The sequence below is a fragment of the Ipomoea nil genome, unplaced genomic scaffold (assembly GCF_001879475.1).
Source record: "Ipomoea nil cultivar Tokyo-kokei standard unplaced genomic scaffold, Asagao_1.1 scaffold2516, whole genome shotgun sequence".
Classification (NCBI taxonomy): domain Eukaryota; kingdom Viridiplantae; phylum Streptophyta; class Magnoliopsida; order Solanales; family Convolvulaceae; genus Ipomoea; species Ipomoea nil.
The window spans coordinates 639,131-661,115 of record NW_017618944.1 but is presented as its reverse complement, the minus strand read 5'-3'; the positions used below and the strand labels follow the sequence as shown (position 1 = coordinate 661,115).

Below are 21,985 nucleotides of genomic sequence, written 5' to 3'. Positions count from 1 at the left end.
CGAATTGTTGTTGCGAACAGTAGTTCACTATTCGTAGTAACTTGTTAAAAAAAAAGAAAGAAAAATATATATTACGAATATAAACATAAAAAGAAAAAAATCAAAATATATAAGTATTTATATGAATATTATGAATAAAATTTGACAATAGAAAAAATTACTTTGTTCATGTATTTAGGGAGAATTAGAGAAAGTTAGGAATAAAAAATTCGTAGAAAAAATAAAAAGCAATATAAACAAGCAATAATGAAGTAAAAATAATATTATTTCAAAATTTTAGATGAAGATTGTAAAGTTTAGGAGAGAGAGAAAAATTGGTAGAGTTTAGGTATGAGGAAAATATAGGATAATGAAGAAAAAATTAATTTTATTGAATTTAGATAGATTTATAAAATTTGAATAGGGAGAAAAAATAGAGTTTAAATAAAGAGAGAAAATATTCAAAGTTGTTAGAAAGAAATTTTGAAATCTTGGGGTTGATGGGTGGATTTCAACTATTTATATTTGAGAAGGAAAAGTCTCTAAAAGTCTTAAACTTAAAAAGTCTACAAAAGTTCATAACTTTTTGAATACCACACGACTTTTAAAGACTCTTTAAAAATCTTGATTGAATACCGTGCATTACTTTTAAAGACTCTCTAAAAGTTTGAATTGAATACCTCCAAACTTTTAAAGTTCATAAAAGTCTTTAAAACTCTATGAAAGTCATGATTGAATACACCCCCCTAAATGTTTGCAAGAATTGTAAATTTCCATCTAGACACACAAATCTATGGTTAATATTCACTTGGGTTTGCAATAAATAGACAATCCCTTGTAAATTATCCCATCAGAGAGAAATATATAGCATAGCAAAGTATCTATAGAGAGAGATATAGATTTATATTTATAACTCCTATTGTAATATCATTTTGTCAATATGGAAAATTCTTTTTTCAAAATTGCATAATTGTGTGTATTATTTATTTTTAATTTTATACTAGATATATTCTCAATACTTTCAACCCAAGTTGCTATTATAATTATGTGTTATGAAACTAGTTTATTTCCTTGTAATTCTTTACCGGCTAAAATCACAAAAAAAAAAATAAAAAAAATTAAATTGAATACAGGTGAAGGGAACAAGTAATTTATGAAACATTTGTAGGTTTCATTTAAGGAACAGAAGTACAATATATAATGTTGCTTGACTGATTATTATATTCAGTGAACCAAGCAATTTTGACGGACAATAGAGATTTTGCTCAATTCGTTGCCTTAATCCAGTTAACGAAACTACTGAAATTCCGATACCAAGACCCTCCTCTTTTAACACTGGACAACACCTCTGATTGAAGATCCACGGCTCTAGCTTTGAAGTTTTCATCCCCAAACAATTGTTCCACCTTGTTCTTGATTTCCAGTCGTCCGATGATTCCATTCTCGTTTCTATCGAACCCCAAACCAATCTTCCAAACATCACAGATGTAACTTTTGTTGAATAACTGATCAGAAAAGTATGGCCAGCACAAGAAAGGTAAGCCATTGCTGACACCTTCAATGGTGGAATTCCAACCGCAATGGCAGAGGAAACAGCCGAGAGAGGGATGCGCCAACACTTTCTGCTGAGGTGCCCATTCAACTAGCCGCCCACGATCCCGTGTTCTGTCTATGAACCCTTCAGGGTAAGGATTTCCTGCCTCCTCAATATACCCTTGCCTAACAACCCATAAAAATGGTCTGTTGGTGAGTTCGAGCCCAAGGGCAAGTTCTTGAAACCCTGCCATGTCGAAAATTGTGTGGCTTCCAAATGCAACGTAGATGACAGAGTTGAGTGGCTGCTGGTGAAGCCATTTCAGGCAATCTGTGTCCTCCCGCCAGAAGTGGCCTGATGTTTTCCCAAGGCGATTGTTTGCTAGTAATGGTCCAATAGGTATCAGCTTAGGGTAAAATGCAAATACATCACATTCCATCACCTGAGATGAGTTGCAGATTATCCACTCTGCTGCTTTCACTGATTCATTGTTTTTGAACGCCAGATCGAAAACAAGCTTCCGTAGCCCTGGATCGTTGAAACAGTTCCACTTTAAATCTGTGGAGTTCATAGCAGGCATGAGAGGCAGCAATTTTATGCTTTGCCTTTTCAGGATTTCTCCTGGTCACAACAAATAAAATGTATATATATTTGTGTTAGAAGGAAATTATTAGTTCACTAAGAAAAGAAAGTTAATATTTCACTTGTGGAACAAGCTAAAAGCTAAGTTAAGCTGTTTTACCATTGTTGCCAACAATCCCATCATCAACTAGCTTTGAAACATTAAACATCATGGCTAGTGAAGCAGCTGAAGCAGTCCAGAAAGCAACTCGCTGGAGTCCCAATTTCTTCCCTAAGTCAAAGGCCCAACCCAAATTTTCATCGGCAATAACACACAAAACTCTATTCTCATCCCGACTCATTTATGTTATGAATGAGAGCCTCCAGCTTCCCTGGAACAACCTCAAAGAATGCTTCTGTTAGCTTCTTCGGGTCATTCCTATCCTCCTCCGCTGCCAACCCGTCAGGGACGGATACCAGGTTTATAACATTGTCTGCCTCCGACATGGACTCGATGATTCGGTTGTGGTTGAACTCAGAGTTGACGAAGGTGACTTTGCAGCCATGCTTGACTAAGCACTGGCAAAGCTCCATTAGAGGGATAACATGGCCTTGTGCTGGATATGGTATGGCTATGATATGTGGCTTTCTCATCATTAATTGCTCTAATTTGCTTCTTCAATTGTTGCTACAATTTCTGATCGAACACCATTTTATAGGCCACTGATTTGGCAGTCGCGAATTCAACCAAATTCAGTAAATATGTGGACACCTTTCATTCAGAAATAATGTTTTGTCAGAAATAATGTAGTGTCATATCGTTTGTAATATATTGGGCCATGTTTTGGCCCTATGGTAGCCCAGTCGTTATATTATAGACTGCGGTGCAAAACGGCGCATTTTCTTTAAGTAAAGAAACGGTCCGCAGTTAGAGTTAACGGAGTCCGCTTGTTTGATGTATTAAACACCAACTGACACTATAGTATATCTAAACCGACACTGCAGTTATATCAAAATAATACTGTAGTTATAGTGAAATGAAACTGCAGTGTATATAAAATGAAACTGAATAACATTTCACATATTTGAGTACATATTGTACAATGAAGCTGTAATTATATCAAAATGATCATGTAGTTGTGTTTTAATGAAACTATAGTGTATATAAAATAAAATTAAATAACATTTTCACATATTTGAGTCTATAAATATCGAATGAAACTATAGTTATATCGAAATGAAACTGTAGTTGTGTTAAACTGAAACTGCAGTGTATACAAAATGACACTGAATAACAGAGTTACTTTTTTCAAAAGGATGCGAAACGTCGGAAACAAACACTGTTTATTTTCATTTAAAAAAAAAAAAGACGCGCGGTGCATAATATAATTTGAGATGGTAGCTGTCGACAATTTAGGCAATTTATATCGTGCATCAGGGCGCACAGCATTGTGCGCCCTGACGCAAAGTTTTGCACTTTTTAAAAATAAAAAAATTGTTTTTCGTGTTTAATTTGTTGTTAACTTGTTAAAAAAAATCATGTTTTGAAAATGTACATAATTGTATAACATAATACATATAAATTTTTAACTGTTAAAAAATCGCGTGTTCGAATGTACATAATTGTATAAAAAATTGTACATAATTGTATAAAATAATGTACATAATTGTATACCAAAATGTACATAATGTACATAATTGTATACCAGAATGTACATAATTGTATTACATAATGTACATAATTATATAACATAATACCCATACACTCTGTCGCGTCAACTCCCCACACAACTTAACTAAACGACGTCGTTTTGGGAGGCGCGGGACACACAGTACTATATGCACCGTGGTGCAAGGTATAACGATTATTGGACAATTTAATCTCCTACGGTTTCTTTCAAGTAATACAATGACATTATATCGTTGCATCACGTTTTACACGTGATGGCTAATGAGTTCGTGATGAGTGCTTCAATTCCTAAATACTAGGCAAGGTCCCTTGAGTTTGATGGTTTCACCACCTATAGTCATTAACTTCCGTAATTACCCTTCGTGATCATTAGAGTTAAGAAATTTGACATGCTATCGTCGTTCCGTTAATTCCTTCCGTCTAAACCATCAAAAGTGGGATGGATATGTCATTTGCCATGTCCTGCTGCCATCTTCTTCTCTCTGACTTCATACCTCTCTAAAGACATGTTGATTAACCATGCTCCCGGACTCACCAACTGCTCCGTCGCCGGCGCCGGCGATAAATAAATAAATAAATAAAAGAGTAAGTCAACTTCTACCAATCCCATCACAGATCTTAACAAAATTGATTAGAAAAAACAAAAGGAAAAAAAGAAGAAGAAGAAGAAGAGAAGAGATGATTACACCTTTTCATGGCAATGAAATCATCTTCCTTTTCCTTGCTTGACAACGTTATATACGGCTTCAGCCAAACCACCCCTCCTCTATTGTTGTCGTGTCCGACGTGATTTCCCCCGCCGGCGTCCACTGCAACCTTCCATTTTCCTCCGCCGACCCTCTCATCAGATAACACCGTTCCTCATCCGGTTCTCCGATCTCAACGTTGTCGTCTCAGAATTCCTGTCCCCAACCAATCAAATCCAAAAATTTACCAAAACCACAAAATTAAAATCCCTTTGCAGTTCAGATTCACCCCCCCCCCCCCCCCCCCCCCCCCCAAAAAAAAAAAAACAAAAAGAAAAAAAAAAGGAGAGATTCTAGTTATTGATACGGACCTGGTGTGGCATGGCGAGAGAAAAGCGATGTCTTTGGCAGAAAGGGTGAGGAAGCACGACGATGTCGAGGAGATTCTTCATTTTGGGTATCAGCGTTGGGGATTATGGGTTTGGGTTGGGGTTGGATTTGGGTGAAACCCTTTTGGAACCAGGAATTTTCCGTGAGTTTGGAAAGGGGGATTCTTGTAATCACCTCCGGTGTGCCGCATGTGGTGTGGAGGAGCCCGTCTTGCCGGCAGGGGTGGGTGGGGGGTTCTTTTTTTTTTTGAAAATGGGTGGGGGGTTCTTGATTTGCCATAAATAGAGGTATTTTGTGATTTTGTATTTCTAAATGTTTTGTTATATAGAAAATGACATATTTACCCCCGCTTTTGACGGCTTAGACAGAAGGAACTAACGAAAGGATGGCAGCAAGTTAGATTTCTCAACTCGCAGGACCACGAATGATAATTACGTAAGTTAGGGGCTATAGGTGGTGAAACCATCAAACTCGAGGGACCTTGGCTGGTATTTACTCTAAAAAAATATTATATAAAATATTAAAATTTTGTTGTTCCTTCAAAATATTTGATCCCCTCCCACTTAAATCAATCTTACAGGCTAAGTTATAAACTTCTTCATCTTCTTTAACTTCTCCCGTTCTCTCACATTTCAAATTATGTATTCTCTATATTGTTGATTCACATTCAAAATAAACCTCATTTAACCTATCTACTAGTTTCTCTCTCTAGAACCATACATACATGCGGCATATACGCTATAACAAGATAATTTGTCATTAAAATCTATGCATATTTTTTAAATTAATTTTTGTTTTTTTGTTTTTTTTTTTCTGTTTTTTGTTTTTTGTTTTTTGTTTGTTTTTTTTGTTTTTTTTTTTTTGTGGTTTCTAACTACTTGTTTGGTTAATTTAATTTTGTTTCATATTCTATTGTTTATTTTAAATAGTTGTTTTGTTTGATTCTAAATAAGGAGTATCAAGGTGCATTTAATTTGTTTGGTTAATTATGCAGATTTGTAGTTTTGTGATAAATTTTGTATTTAATTTAACATGCATAATAATGTAAAAATTGTGTAGTAATTTAACATCCTTGTAGTACTTTACCGACTAAGGTTACAATGAAAAGTTTACCTACACTCGAAAGAATTGTAGAGTTTCCCTCGTCATCAAAAAAGGTATTTAAATCACCAAAATTATGTATTGATATTATATGGTAAGGTATTCTTAACATACAATATGGAATAGTTTCAGTCCATCATCAGTGTCTAACTGTACATAGGAAAAGGGATCAAGTAATTTATGAAACATTTTTAGGTTTCATTTAAGGAACAGGACCAGATGTACAATACATAATGTTGCTTGACAGATGAGTTTTTTCCACTTTTGGTCCTATGACTTTAGTGCCTCCGTCAATTTAGGTTCACAACTTTCGTTCCTGACATAAGTAGTGCTTGACTTTGATTTTTTTTCCACTTTTAGTCCTTCCGGTCATCTGAGTGACTACTTTTAATCAAAATAAATAAATTGTTATTTATATTTAGATTTAAGAGGGGTAAATAAGTCCTTTACCATTTCTTAAAAAATAAACAAAAGAAATATAAATTGTTATTTATATTTATTTTTCTTTTGTTTATTTTTTAAGAGATGGTAAAGGACTTATTTACCCTCTTAAATATAAATATAAATGACAATTTATTTATTCCAATTAAAAGTAGTCACTCAGATGACCGGAAGGACTAAAAGTGGAAAAAAAATCAAAGTCAAGCACTACTTATGTCAGGAACGAAAGTTGTGAATCTAAATTGACGGAGGCACTAAAGTCATAGGACCAAAAGTGGAAAATACTCCTTGACAGATTATTATCAGTGAATCAAGCAGTTTTGACGGACAGTAGAGATTTGCTTAATTTGTTTCCTTAATCCAGTTAACGAAACTACTGAAATTCCGATACGAAGACCCTCCTTTTTTAACACTGGACAACACCTCTGCTTGAAGATCCACGGCTCTAGCTTTGAAGTTTTCATCCCCAAACAATTGTTCCACCTTGTTCTTGATTTCCCGTCGTCCGATGATTCCATTCTCGTTTCTATCGAACCCCAAACCAATCTTCCAAACATCACAGATGTAACTTTTGTTGAATAATTGATCAGCAAAGTATGGCCAGCACAAGAAAGGCAAGCCATTGCTGACACCTTCAATGGTGGAATTCCAGCCGCAATGGCTGAGGAAACAGCCGAGAGAGGGATGCGCCAACACTTTCTGCTGAGGTGCCCATTCAACTACTTGCCCACGATTGCGGGTTCTGTCTATGAACCCTTGAGGGTAAGGATTTCCTGCCTCCTCAATAAACCCTTGCCTAACAACCCATAAAAATGGTCGGTTGGTGAGTTGAAGCCCAAGGGCAAGTTCTTGAAACTCTGCCATGTTGAAAATGGTGTGGCTTCCGAATGCAACGTAGATGACAGAGTCGAGTGGGTGCTGGTCAAGCCATATCAGGCAATCCGTGTCCTCCCGCCAGAAGTGGCCTGATGTTTTCCCAAGGCGATTGTTTGCTAGTAATGGTCCAATAGGTATCATCTTCGGGTAGGATGCAAATACATCATATTCCATCACCTGAGATGAGTTGCAGATTATCCACTCTGCTGCTTTCACTGATTCATTGTTTTTGAACGCCAAGTCGAAAAAAATCCTCTGTACCCCGGGGTCACTGAAACCGTTCCACGCTAAATCTGTGGTGTTCATAGCGGGCATGAGAGGCAACAATTTGATGCTCTGCTTTCTCAGTATTTCTCCTGGTCACAACAAATAAAATGTATATTTAATTTGTGTTAGAACAAAATTATTAGTTCACTAAGAAAAGAAAGTTAATATTTGAGTTGTTTGAGTTGTGGAACAAGCTAAACTGTTTTACCATTCTTGCCAACAATCCCATCATCAACTAGCTTTTGAACATTAAACATCATGGTTAGTGAAGCAGCTGCAGCAGGCCAGAAAGCAACTCGCTGTAGTCCCAATTTCTTGGCCAAGTCAAGCGCCCAACCCAAATTTTCGTCGGCAATAACACACGAAACTCTGTTCTCAACCGACTCATTTATGTTATGAATGAGAGCCTCCAGCTTCCCTGGAACAACTTCAAAGAATGCTTCTGTTAGCTTCTTCAGGTCATTCCTGTCCTCCTCGACTGCCAACCCATCAGGGACCGATACGAGGTTTATAGTATTTTCTGCATGGTCTGCCTCCGACATGGACTGGATGATTCGGTTGTGGTTGAAGTGAGAGTTGACGAAGGTGACTTTGCAGCCATGCTTCACTAAGCACAGGCAAAGCTCCATTAAAGGGATAACATGGCCTTGTGCTGGATATGGTATGGCTATGATATGTGGCTTTCTCATCATTAATTGCTCTAATTTGCTTTTTCAATTGTTGCTACAATTTCTGTACGAACAGCATTTTATAGGCCTCTGGCAGTCGCGAATTCAGTAATGTATTGTCAATTTGTCATATCATTTGTAATAAATATATTGGGCCACGTTTGGCCCTTTGGTAGCTGCCGACAATTTAATCTCCTGCGGTTTCTTTCAAGTAATACAGTGACACATTATATCGTTGCATTACACTTGTTTTACACGTGATAGCTAATGAGTGCGTGATGACTGATTCACTGCTACAATTCCTATCCATTTTCACTCCTCTTTGACTTCTTCATTCATACAAGAGTTATCACTCTTACATTAATAGATTTTACTTTAAATGCTTCATGTTTCTTTTGAATTTCATTAAATTTGCTCAACATTGCTTAAGAGTGTATTATATGGCTGTTCGTTTCCATAAGAAGTATTAGACCAATTGTAATTAGATGAGGTAGATGTTACCTCTTTATCTCAATTGTGATTTTCCAAAAATTACTCATCCACTTTTAATTTGAACAAAAAAGACACTTGACTTTCAGATTTGTTCCAGCAATGGTCCTTCCGTCAAACATCAGTTAAGGTGGTGTTAAGTAGAGGGGTAGTTTAGTCATTTCCTTAATTGCTTTCTTCTTCCGCTGGAAAGGTTGGTTTAGCAGTGGCATTCCTCGAACTGGTTGTCTTTCTGGTACGATATTTCACAGGACACAATAAGGATGAAAACGGGAACAAAGAGTTCAACGGGAGCAAGACGAAGGCGGATGATGTGATCAATTCCGTCGTGGGAATAATAGCCGCTGCCGTTACCATTGTCGTCGTCGCGACTCCAGAAGGGTTGTCTCTTGCTGTAACTCTTACTCTCGCATATTCCATGAAGAGAATGATGAGTAATCAGGCAATGGTGAGGAAGCTCTTTGCTTGTGAGACAATGGGGTCTGCCACAACAATCTGCACTGATAAAACATGAACTTTGACTCAGAATAAGATGAAGGTGACGAAGTTCTGGCTGGGAAAAAAATCCATGGAGGGGAAGAACAGAGCTGAAATTGCAAGGGGAGTTCTTGAACTGTTCTACCAAGGGGTTGGTCTCAACATCTCAACACAACAGTAGTGTTTTCAGGTCAGATGATTCGGGTTTGGGTTTCGAGTTCTTAGGGAGTCCAACGGAGAAAGCCATTTTATCCTGGGCTGTTGAGGAGCTTAGCATGGATATGGAGGAAGTGAAGAGTAACGGCACTGTTCTTCATGTGGAAGCACAGTTCATGTTCACTAGAAAGGAGCTGCAGAAATGATCCTTGGAATGTGTTCAGAATACTATGGTCTGGAAGGGAACAAGAAATCTCTTGATGGCAACGAGAGAGCGAAATTCGAGCAAATGATCCAAGGCATGGCTGCTAGCAGCTTCAGATGCATAGCCTTTGCACACAAACAAATAACCAAAGAATCAAGTGGGAAAGCAAGTAGGTATCCTAGTCTACTAACCACTCTCATAATCAATAAACAAGGATTAGATCAAAGAATTGCTCCACTCTCATTGTGTATCAATTCCTAGTCGTCCATCAAGCACACAAAACATCTAAAAAAAACCCCAATTTCCCCTACTTTCATAAGAGCAAATTGGGTTTATGCAAGGGGGGGCTAAAATTCTTGACCAATTCTCATTATAGTCAATAATTCTCCAAAAACATGCTAATGAATGTGTACATCAAACATTAACAAGATATAAACACAACACCCTCATAAACACATGAACCCTAGGTTAGAATTCTTCCCATTTTTGCATTAATCACAAATTAAGCATCAAGATAGATAATACAACTCTAGCTCAAGTCCAAACACTAACTACTTATGATTCAATAATAACATAAATTAAAGAACACAAAAGCACATGTAATAAATATAAATATTGCAAAAGAAAGAGATAAAAAGTAGGAGAACTTATGTATTGAAAATGGAAATACAATCTTGAAGTGTTCAAATCCGAGATTACAAGCTTCTAAAATGTTATATATAGAACCAAAATCTAAGTCTAATCTAACTTAAAAATATGAAAGGAAATGTGAAAGAACAGCTAGGGTTCTAAGATGGGTCGGGACCAAGTAAAAATAGGTAAAATCGCGCTTCAACACTAATTTAGCAGAGTGGCACGGCCGTGCCAAAATCAGAGCCCAAAAACTTATGCTTACTGTCTGGATGGCACGGCCGTGCACTTGTTCGTACCTTTTGACCTTCAAAACTTCAAAACTAGGCTTAATGGTCTTCATGAAAGTTGTATCCCTTCGAGTATTCTTTCCAATGGCGTAAGAATCACTTCATTTGAACATTCCTAGGCCAAGATATTATCCAAATACTATGATGTGTAGTCCAAGAATTGCAATGCCTTGATCTTTTGCTTCTCTTTTGTTTTGGTTTGTCCAAATGACCAAGACCATTGAAAACACCACTTTTAGGCTCCCTCAGAAGTGTTGCATCTATTTCCTTAGCTTCATATTTGGCTCTCATTGACTCCAAATGCATCCAAAATGCCTCAAAAGCACACAATTGCCTTCAACTGACTCAATAATTTATGCACCTAAAGATATAAATTAAGCAAATGAATTAAGGCACTTCTTTACATAAAACTAAAGTGTTTTTTTTTATCACTCAAAATAGACTTATATAAAGGTAAAAACATAGACATAAATGCACTTATCACCTATGGTAGCTTACTAGACTATAAAGATTAAAGAACTACAAACAATAACAAACCTAATTTGTCAAAAAAATTATGTGAATACATTTAGCATTATAATGCTTACAAATCACTTTTTTTTTTCCATATTTCTTTCTCTCTTAATTCTTTTATGGAGTTTGCATCTACGTTTAATATGCAAACTCCATAAAAGATATGTTATGATTAATTATGTAGGTCCTATTCATAACATTAACACTTTACGGACCATATTTTTGCTTGCTTTTGTTCTTTACTCTTTCAACAGCGAAATAAAAAGGTCTTTAATGTGAAAAATAAAGTCAAAATGTGAAAAGTAGCTAAGGTTGAGGCCAAGGTTTTAGCTAAGCTAAGGTTTGAGCTAAAGTTTTAGCTAAGACTTAAGTTAAGGTATTAAAGAATTGTGTCTGGGGTAGATTTGCATTAAATAAGTTGGTTGCATTAAATGTTTGTCAGAATTGTAAATCTCGATTTAGGCACACAAATCTAAGACTAATATTTACTTGGGTTTGCTATAAATAGACAATCCCTTGTAAATCATTCCATCAGAGGGAAATACATAGCATAGCAATGTATCTATAGAGAGAGACATAGAGTTATATTTGTAACTCCTATTGTAATATCCTTTTGCCAATATGGAAAATTCTTTTTTCAAAATTACCTAATTGTGTGTATTATTTATTTTTAATCTTATACTAGAAATATTCTCAATATTTTCAACCCAAGTTGCTATTATAATTACTAGTATTTGCGCCAGTGCGTTGCACGGAATGAATTTGTTATAATATTTTTAAAATATTTATATCGATATACAATTGTATAAATTATAACACCGAATATTATATAATATATAATTGAAGAATTGAGTTGCACCGATTATGTTTCTGATGTTATCAATGCTTGAATTCGAGTAAATAATTGCCCAATTAATAGCTAACATGTAGATATACGCATTCGGTGCTACAACTTTAGAGATTTTATATACCAGTGTTTAGAATTTGTATTAATTGGACTAATTAGCTCGTTGTCTAGCAACTCAGTTATATAAATTCTTTATACGGAAGATATATTTTCTATGTAGATATATAACAATTTTGTCATCTTTGTATATAAAAAAAAAAACATCAGACCATCAGGATAGGTGACTCAGAAAAACGTCACGTATAATTAACCGTGATTAAAGACTGGTTTTTTCAATAATAACTCAACATGAGTTAGTGTTTGACCCTTACTTTTGTTGGTAGTCATGGCATATGCGAGCATCAACGTAAATTGTTTTTGTTAGAACTTGAAGGGCAATCTCGTATCAGAAGGGTGAAAGACATTTAATTGAAGATTTTACTTTTATTAATAATATAAATATAGATTGGTGTAAATAATCATTTAAAAATTAGTATTTCCTTATAAAATTACATAAAATTTCAAATGGATTTTCTCATTTATTACGTAGAATTTGTTTTCGTTATTCTCACAATTATAATGATTTAATTATTCTCAGAAATTTGATCACCATTTTTTATTTTTAAGTACATATTAATTTTAATTTGTGATAAAAATTCATTAGATATTAGTTCATTTTAATATAAAATTTTGTTACCAATTAAGCTTTATTAATTTTTTTATCAATTAATTAATATTCATATTAATTTGGGCGGGAATATTGAAGATGGAGATTTTACTTTTATTAATAGTATAAATTGGTGTAAATAATAATTAATAAATTATTATTTCTTTAAAAAATTACGCAGAATTTCAAACGAATTTTCTTATTTGTTACGCAGAATTTGTATCCATTATTTTCACAATTATAATAATTTAATTATTCTCAGAATTTGGTAACCATTTTCCATTTTTATGTACATATTCACTTTTATTTGTGGTAACAATTCATTAGATATTAGTTAATTTTCATATAAAATTTTGTTACCAATTAAGCTTTATTAATTTTTTACTAATTAATTAATATTCATATTAATTTGGGCTGGAATGTTGTAAAGGAGAATTTTACTTTTATTAAAGTCATTTCACTAAGGAATTTAAAACTAATTAAAATAAATCTAATCATGCTATATTTATTTGTAAGTGTATATTAATTTCATTTTGAAATCATTGGTTCACATATTTGAATTATTTTTTTCTTTAATTATTCTCGTTGTAAACATAAATGATATTGCAATAATTAATTTATGATATTTTGTATTCTTTAAAAATATAAAAAAATTTAATGTTTAGGGATTAAAAATTATTTTTTATTAGTAAGTATTTTTATTTCTAAAATATTTTTCAGTAACCCAAACACTACCTTAGTCTCTAATAAAAAACTGAAAAATAAAAATTATTTCATTACAAAAATTAAAACTAATTAAAGTAAATCTAATCATGCTATATTTATTTGTAACTTTCATTTTGAAATCATTGGTTCTCATCTGCGAATTATTTATTTTTTTCTTTAACGATTATAAACAGAAATTATGATATTTATCAAATTGTATTTAAAAAATATATATAACGTTTACACATGTTATGAGGAGTTAAAAAATGTTTTAAAACTATTTTTTATTAGTATGTAAACTGAAAAATAAAAGTCATTTCATTAAGAAAATTAAAACTAATTAAAGAAATCTAATCATGTTATATTTATTTGTAACTGTATATTAATTTCATTTTTAAATCATTGGTTCACATCTTTGAATTATTTTTTTTTCTTTAACTATTATAAACAGAAATTATGATATTTATCAAATTGTATTTTTAAAAAAAAAAATATAACATTTACACATGTTATGAGGGTTAAAAAATATTTTTAAATTATTTTTTATTAGTATGTAAACTGAAAAATAGAAGCCATTTTATTAAGAAAATTAAAACTAATTAAAGTAAATCTAATCATGCTATATTTATTTGTAACTGTATATTAATTTCATTTTGAAATCATTGGTTCACATCTTTGAATTATTTATTTTTTTGTTTAACTATTATAAACAGAAAGTATGATATTTATCAACTTGTATTTCAAAAAAATATAACATTTACACATGTTATGAGGGGTTAAAAAATATTTTAAAATTATTTTTTATTAGTATGTATTTTTATTTTAAAATATTTTCCAGCAATCCAAATACTCCTTTAGCCTCCCATAAAAATTGATAAAAAAAAAATTCATTTCATTAAGAAAATTAAAACTAATTAAAGTAAATCTATTCATACTATATTTATTTATAATGTATATTAATTTCATTTTGAAATCATTGGTTCACATATTTGAATTTTGTTTAATTATTTTAATTTATAAACATAAATGATATTGTACTAATTAATTTATGATATTTATCAAATTGTATTTTTTAAAAATATAAGATTTACACATGTTATGATGGGTTAAAAAATATTTTAAAATTATTTTTTATTAATAAGTATTTTTAAAAAAAAAAAAATTTCCAGCAACCCAAACACTCTCTTACTCTCCCATAAAAAACTGATAAAGAAAAGTCATATCATTAAGTGAATTAAAACTAATTAAAATAAATCTTATCATGCTATATTTATTTGTAACCATTATGAGAATAATTACCTTTAATAAAAATTAGGAAATTATATTAAAAATAATCTATATATTAAGGTAAGTATAATTTATTTTGTGCCAATAATATTATACATTAAGTATAAAAACATATATGTATATAAATTACCATAATAATTACACCGCAAAAGGTGACAATACATAATTATTAGAAAATTATATTAATAATTAATTATTAAGGTAAGTATAATTGATTTTCTACCAATAATATTATACATTAAGTGTGTGTGTGTGTGTATAATTTTAATTCTATATTGATAAGCATAGTCTGTGTATATACTTTAAGAAAATATTCATTATTGAAAAGGAGATATAATTTAAAAATTAAATTATTAATTAGATTACCTAATATAATTGTCCTACTAATTGATTCCATGCTACTACGTATAATTCATATATTTGAAAACTTTTAAAGATAAATACCTATTAATTTGCCTTAATAATTAGGATAATTTTTAGTCAATCAATATTCAATAGTACTAAAAGTATTATTTCAAATTTTTATAAATAAAATACAATATTATTAAACCAAAATAATTAAAAATAATGTGTACATATTACCAAAGATTTTATAAAATTAATTTTTATTGCCTAATAGAATTTGTCAATTATTAAACATTGTTTATCGTAATTATTCGGCATTAAAAAAAGATAAATAAAAAGAATAAGAAAAGCACAAGAGGAAAGAATATATAGATGTCATATGATATCTTACATGAGATAAATTGATATCAAATTTAATTTAGAATTGTAGTAGGGATAGGAAAATATGAAAGAATATTTGTAGTAGGGATTGTATTACCATATTTGTACCATTGTAGTACGAATAGAAATTGTATTACCACATATTTTACAATATTACGCAAACATTAATACTATATGAGTCTTTTGGTGCCGTAATTAAAATATAGGATTTTATTTGTATAAATAGTATAGATTACTGATTGTTTTAATAAGCTTATTATTATTAAATTTGGGCGATTAATTATTAATTTTCAATTTGGTTCTATTATTTTCGCACAATCTTTCTTTGAAATTCTTGATACTACCAATTGTTTTCCATTTTCACTTTTTAAGAGAAATAACCATATTATTAATAAAAGTTTGTGCTGGAAATTACAATTGAGAATTTTATTTGTATTAATAGTATAGAAAATTTTAATTTCATTATATTTTAAATAAATGTTACCATAATTATATGCAGTAATTTGTCATATATAAATTTCTTACTTTAGTAATATTAATCATATGATAATCTATTCTATTAATAAATAAAAAAAATCCTCCCTACATAACACAAAGAGAACAATACAAAAACATCATCAAATACTCAATACTTAAAACACAACTCACAATATATTTATAAAAAAAAAAATTGAATGGAACAAATAATCCATACTCTAAAAAAAAAAATAATAATAATAATATAAGAACATTGTTTTTTTATAAGAATTTAATTACAGGAAATCAAGTTTAAGTCAATTAAAGTAAAAAATACTAAATGGTACTTTCAAGCATACACATACATGGATATTTTAATCTATTGGCCTTCAATTCTTTCTCAGAATCAAAAGAAGTGTCTTCATCAGATGAAGAGGAATCACTTTCCACTATATTCTTCTGAATCTTGCCATCGACATTTTTTTTTTCTCTATAACTTGTTTTAAAGCTGAATCCTTTTTCTGTTTTCTTTTCTTTTCTTTTTTGCGCTGACCTTCTCGACCGCAGCTTTCGCTTCTCTCTTAATTACAAAGTCACCAAAAAATAGTGAACTCGGGTAGTTTCCATTACTGACTCTGTAACCATTGCATTGCACAAATAACAAAAATCGTGCCTAGAAATAAAATATATAAACAATATTACAAAATTATTGTTTTATTATGGCTGCTCCTGAGGTTCGGTTCCTCACCAAAATATACCACCCTAGCATTGATAAGGTTGGAAGGATCTGTCTTGATATTCTTAAAGACAAATGGAGTCCTGCTCTTTAGATACATACTGTGCTTTTGAGGTATTGACTGATTGAAGTTTCTAGTATCTCAATGGTTTTATTGACTTTGCGTTATGTGTAAATAAGTTGTCCGTGAGCAAAAAAAAAGTTATTGTTTTAAACAAAGCAATAATACGAAAAAAATTACATATAATGCAAAATTTTTAAAACAAAACAATAATTAAAAACTACGGAAGATCAATTATAGACAAAAATAATATGAAAAAAATACTTTTCTAAAAAAATTAAACTTGTTTGCATCGGCTTAATCGGAGCAACTACAGCTGGCCTGGAGTGGCATCAACCCGAACAAATCCATAATAAAGAATGTAAATGAAAAAATAATAACTTTTTTTCACAGAGATAAAAATAGCTAGAAGAGAAATTGTACCTTTAATGCTTTGAAATATGCATATTAGTTTGAGTGGCTATTGTACCACAATAATTAAATTGACAAATGGGTGTTGAGAGAGAGATTCTACAAGGGAAAAGAGGGATGCAAGGTAAAATGAAGAGTCATAATTTTTTTTAGTCATCAACTCATTGTATTTATAGATGAAAAATATGAGAATTCTAAATTTGTAAAATTTTTCAAAAGGAAAGTGTATTTATTTATTTAAGGTATTGCCATAATCAATTCATTATATTGATATTCCTAATCAAGTCATTATATTAACATTAATATTCCTAATTAATTTTATTTTGAATTAATTTTATTCCTAATTAATTAATAACATTGATATTACTAAATTGCCCTTAAATTTGAGCGGGAAAATGAAATAGGAGGATTTTGTTTATATATATATATATATATATATATATATATATATATATATATATATATATATATGTATGTATATATATAGATGTGTTGTGAACATGTATCGATCCTAACATTTAACCACAAGGCAAGAGATCCACACTTGTTGATTCACATTCAAACTACTTGTTTGGTTAATTTTTGTTTCATATTCTATTGATTATTTTAAATAGCTGTTTTGGTTGATTCTAAATAATGAGTATCAAGGTGCATTTAATTTGTTTGGTTAATTATGCTGATTTGTGGTTTTGTGATAAATTTTGTATTTAATTTAACATGCATAATAATGTAAAAATTGTGTAGTATATGTATATTGAGAAAACAATTGTTATTATGTTATGTTGTGAAATGGTAGTTTTTAAGAAATAATCAATAATCTTTTAAAATATGCGTGAATGTTTTCATTCTTTCAACCGTACAAAGCATCGTGCATTTAAAAGCATATTACAAAATATTTTAATATAGATTCATCAATTATAAATGATTTTCTAAACTTTATTAAATTTGTAATGTAATGATTATTTTAATATATGTTAAGTGGATATCAATAAATTTGATTTAGTACTTCAATCGTAGTTGGCTCCGCACTATTCAATCCTGGATCCGCCCCTGACCACAAGGTCACGAGTTCGAATCATTGCCTTCGTGGTTTGAGCTAGTCAAATATGAGTAACTTAGACTGATTTATTTCCTAGTAGGCCTTTACCGACTAAGGTCAGTCACAATGTAGAGTTTACCTACACTCGAAAGAGTTGTAGGGTTTCCCTCGTCATCAAAAAAAGGTATTTAAATCACCAAAATTATGTATTGTGATTATATGTTATTCTTAACATACAACATGGAGTAGTTTCAGTCCATCATCAGTGTCAAATTGAACATAGGAAAAGCGATCAAGTAATTTATGAAATATTTTTAGGTTTCATTTAAGGAACAGAAGTACAATACATAATGTTGCTTGACAGATTATTATAGTGTTGCTTGACAGATTATTATCAGTGAATCAAGCAGTTTTGACGGACACTAGAGATTTGCTTAATTTGTTGCCTTAATCCAGTTAACGAAACTAATGAAATTCCGATACGAAGACCCTCCTCCTTTAACACTGGACAACACCTCTGCTTGAAGATCAACGGCTCTAGCTTTAAAGTTTTCATCCACAAACAATTGTTCCACCTTGTTCTTGATTTCCAGTCGTCCGATGATTCCATTCTCGTTTCTATCGAACCCCAAACCAATCTTCCAAATATCACATATGTAACTTTTGTTGAATAACTGATCAGAAGAGTATGGCCAGCACAAGAAAGGCAAGCCATTGCTGACACCTTCAATGGTAGAATTCCAGCCGCAATGGCTGAGGAAACAGCCGAGAGAGGGATGCGCCAACACTTTCTGCTGAGGTGCCCATTCAACTACCTGACCACGATTGCGGGTTCTGTCTATGAACCCTTCAGGGTAAGGATTTCCTGCCTCCTCAATAAACCCTTGCCTAACAACCCATAAAAATGGTCTGTTGGTGAGTTCGAGCCCAAGGGCAAGTTCGTGAAACTCTGCCATGTTGAAAATGGTGAGGCTTCCGAATGCAACGTAGATGACAGAGTTGAGTGGCTGCTGGTGAAGCCATTTCAGGCAATCTGTGTCCTCCCGCCAGAAGTGGCCTGATGTTTTCCCAAGGCGATTGTTTGCTAGTAATGGTCCAATAGGTATCAGCTTAGGGTAAAATGCAAATACATCACATTCCATCACCTGAGATGAGTTGCAGATTATCCACTCTGCTGCTTTCACTGATTCATTGTTTTTGAACGCCAGATCGAAAACAAGCCTCCTTAGCCCTGGATCGCTGAAACAGTTCCACTTTAAATCTGTGGAGTTCATAGCGGGCATAAGAGGCAGCAATTTTATGCTTTGCCTTTTCAGGATTTCTCCTGGTCACAACAAATAAAATGTATATATAGTTGTGTTAGAAGGAAATTATTAGTTCACTAAGAAAAGAAAGTTAGTATTTCACTTGTGGAACAAGCTAAGCTAAGTTAAGCTGTTTTACCATTGTTGCCAACAATCCCATCATCAACTAGCTTTGAAACATTAAACGTCATGGCTAGTGAAGCAGCTGAAGCAGTCCAGAAAGCAACTCGCTGGAGTCCCAATTTCTTGGCCAAGTCAAGCGCCCAACCCAAATTTTCATCGGCAATAACACATGAAACTCTGTTCTCATCCGACTCATTTATGTTATGAATGAGAGCCTCCAGCTTCCCTGGAACAACCTCAAAGAATGCTTCTGTTAGCTTCTTCAGGTCATTCCTATCCTCCTCCGATGCCAACCCGTCAGGGACTGATACCAGGTTTATAGCATTGTCTGCCTCCGACATGGACTCCATGATTCGCTTGTGGTTGAACTCAGAGTTGACGAAAGTGACTTTGCAGCCATGCTTCACTAAGCACAGGCAAAGCTCCATTGTGGGGATAACATGGCCTTGTCCTGGATATGGTATGGCTATGATATGTGGCTTTCTCATCATTAAATGCTTCTATTTGCCTCTTCAGTTGTTACTACAATTTCTGATGGAACACCATTTTATAGGCCTGCGGCAGTCGCGAATTCAACCAAATTCAGTAAATATGTAGACACCATTCATTCAGAAATAATGTATTGTCATATCGTTTATAATATATTGGGCCATGTTTGGCCCTTTGGTAGCTGCCGACAATTTACAATCGTTATACCCTGCACCACGGTGCACATAGACTGTACGTCGTGTGCCTCCCAAAATGACGTCGTTTTGGTAAGTTATGTAGGGAGTTGACGTAATTATGTGTATTTGTTTGTACAATTATGTACATTCATGTATACAATTATGTGTATTCTAGTATAAAATTATGTACATTTTTTAACATGAGATTTGTTTTAAAGAAAATTAACCGCCAACATTAGGTAGTAAAATTTCAAGAAAAAAAAAAAAAAAAAAAACTGAAACGACGTCGTTTTGCATCAGAACTGGTGCACGATATAAATTGCCGACAATTTAATCTCCTGCGGTTTCTTTCAAGTAATGCAGTGAGTCAGTGACACATTATATTGTTGCAGCTCGATTTACACGTGATGACTGCTACAATTCCTAACTACCAGTGTTTATACTCACAAGAGGAGGGGCGGCAAAGAGTGATTCTTGAAACTGATGACCAAGTTGTCACAAATATAATGCGGTGCGGAAAGGTGGTAATTCTACTCCCTATGATTATTCAAAGAGTTAATTACCGAAATGGTCCCTTGACTATAGCGAAATTATCAATTTGGTCCTTGACTATTTTTTTTACCAATTAAATCTCTCAATTTTAAAAATCTTAACCAATTTGGTCCTCTGTTAGTCAACTGTTAACTTGGGACCAAATTGGTAATTTGTTATAGTCAAGGACCATTTTGGTAATTAACTTTAAGGGTCGACAATTCGGTTCAGTTTTCTCATATCGTACCGTACTAAACTAGTTAGATTCGGTAATATACGGAACAACCAAACGGTAATAGATTCTTGTATACCGAATGGTTCGGTAAAAACTCGAACCGAACTGAATGGTTTGGTAAAAATGCAATCGAACCGAATACCGTTTGAACTTTGGATTACTATTTTGTTATATATTAGATTTTGGATATGGACTATGTAAACATCATAACACATAACATAGAACTTTTGATAATAAACCATAAAGAAATCAAATAAAACATTTACGAGAGATACCCGTGAGAATATGAGCTGAACGGCAGAGCAAGCATCAAGGGACTTGGATTTACTTTTTATTTATTTATTTTATTATTATTATTATTATATTTAAAAAAAAAAATCAAACGGTATTCGGTTCAGTTCAATTTTTTAGCGAACAATTCGGATCGGTTTTTTATCGAACCGTTCGGTGTACAAGAATCCAATATTATTCGGTTGTTCGGTATATTACTGAACCAAACTAGTTCGGTTCGATACGGTTTGATTCGAGAAAACTAAACCGAATTTCCCACCCCTAAAGTTAATTACCAAAATTGTTCCTTGACTATAGCGAAATTACCAATTTGGTCCCAATTTAACGGTTGACTAACGGAGGACCAAATTGGTTAAAAATTTTAAAGTTAAGAGACTTAATTGGTTAAAAAAAATAGTTAAGGACCAAATTGGTAATTTCGCTATAGTCAATGGACCATTTTGGTAATTAACTCTTATTCAAATCACATAACAAATTAAAGTGAGAACTACTTCGCAAAGTTCTTGTTTGACAATCAACAGTTAGTGTATTATATTAGCGGATTTGACCAGCGAATTATATCAACGGTTGGTAAAAACATATTTGAAAAATTTAACTGTTTAGATTAACATGTAAAATGACCTAAGTGTATAATAATAATAATAATAATAATAATAATAATAATAATAATAATAATAATAATAATAATAATAATAATAATAATAATAATAATAATAATTGTTTTTAAAAAAATAAAAAAATATATAATTAAGCCAATCATATTAACTACTTGGGGATTTATTGACAAAAAGAGTATTCAAATCACACAACAAATTGAAGTGAGAAACTACCTCGCAATGTCCTTGTTTGGGAATCCGCAGTTAGCTCTTCAATATTAGTATATATTTAATATTTTAGCTCTTCAATATT

At 32.2% G+C, this 21,985-nt stretch overlaps 2 protein-coding genes and 1 pseudogene across 3 annotated transcripts; all 3 read right to left on the bottom strand.

Moving 5' to 3' along the window:
• Positions 1 to 1,129: 1,129 nt before the first annotated feature.
• On the bottom strand, positions 1,130 to 8,252 carry LOC109153677 (UDP-glycosyltransferase 83A1-like). Its single transcript, XM_019301550.1, has 3 exons — positions 7,734 to 8,252; positions 6,686 to 7,614; positions 1,130 to 1,201 (listed from the first exon to the last, which is right to left on the bottom strand). The coding sequence occupies exons 1-2, from the start codon at positions 8,215 to 8,217 to the stop codon at positions 6,725 to 6,727; spliced, it is 1,374 nt and encodes a 457-aa protein (XP_019157095.1). The 5' UTR covers positions 8,218 to 8,252; the 3' UTR covers positions 1,130 to 1,201; positions 6,686 to 6,724.
• On the bottom strand, positions 1,148 to 19,882 carry LOC109153679 (UDP-glycosyltransferase 83A1-like). 2 transcript variants are annotated; one of them, XM_019301552.1, is made up of 3 exons: positions 19,371 to 19,882; positions 18,315 to 19,251; positions 1,148 to 1,193 (listed from the first exon to the last, which is right to left on the bottom strand). In XM_019301552.1, the coding sequence occupies exons 1-2, from the start codon at positions 19,843 to 19,845 to the stop codon at positions 18,362 to 18,364; spliced, it is 1,365 nt and encodes a 454-aa protein (XP_019157097.1). In that variant the 5' UTR covers positions 19,846 to 19,882; the 3' UTR covers positions 1,148 to 1,193; positions 18,315 to 18,361. The 2 variants fall into 2 exon arrangements, with proteins under 2 accessions (XP_019157097.1, XP_019157096.1); XM_019301551.1 differs by lacking the exon at positions 1,148 to 1,193 and having other exon boundaries at positions 18,307 to 19,251.
• Positions 1,217 to 2,756, bottom strand: LOC109153678 (annotated as a pseudogene).
• Positions 19,883 to 21,985: the final 2,103 nt, after the last annotated feature.

Coding starts and splice junctions, on each gene's coding strand:
- LOC109153677 (XM_019301550.1), bottom strand. CDS start 8,217: ATGATGAGAAAGCCACATATCATAGCCATACCATATCCAGCACAAGGC. Junction 7,615..7,733: donor TGGGATTGTTGGCAAGAATG/GTAAAACAGTTT, acceptor TGTTGTGACCAG/GAGAAATACTGAGAAAGCAG.
- LOC109153679 (XM_019301552.1), bottom strand. CDS start 19,845: ATGATGAGAAAGCCACATATCATAGCCATACCATATCCAGGACAAGGC. Junction 19,252..19,370: donor TGGGATTGTTGGCAACAATG/GTAAAACAGCTT, acceptor TGTTGTGACCAG/GAGAAATCCTGAAAAGGCAA.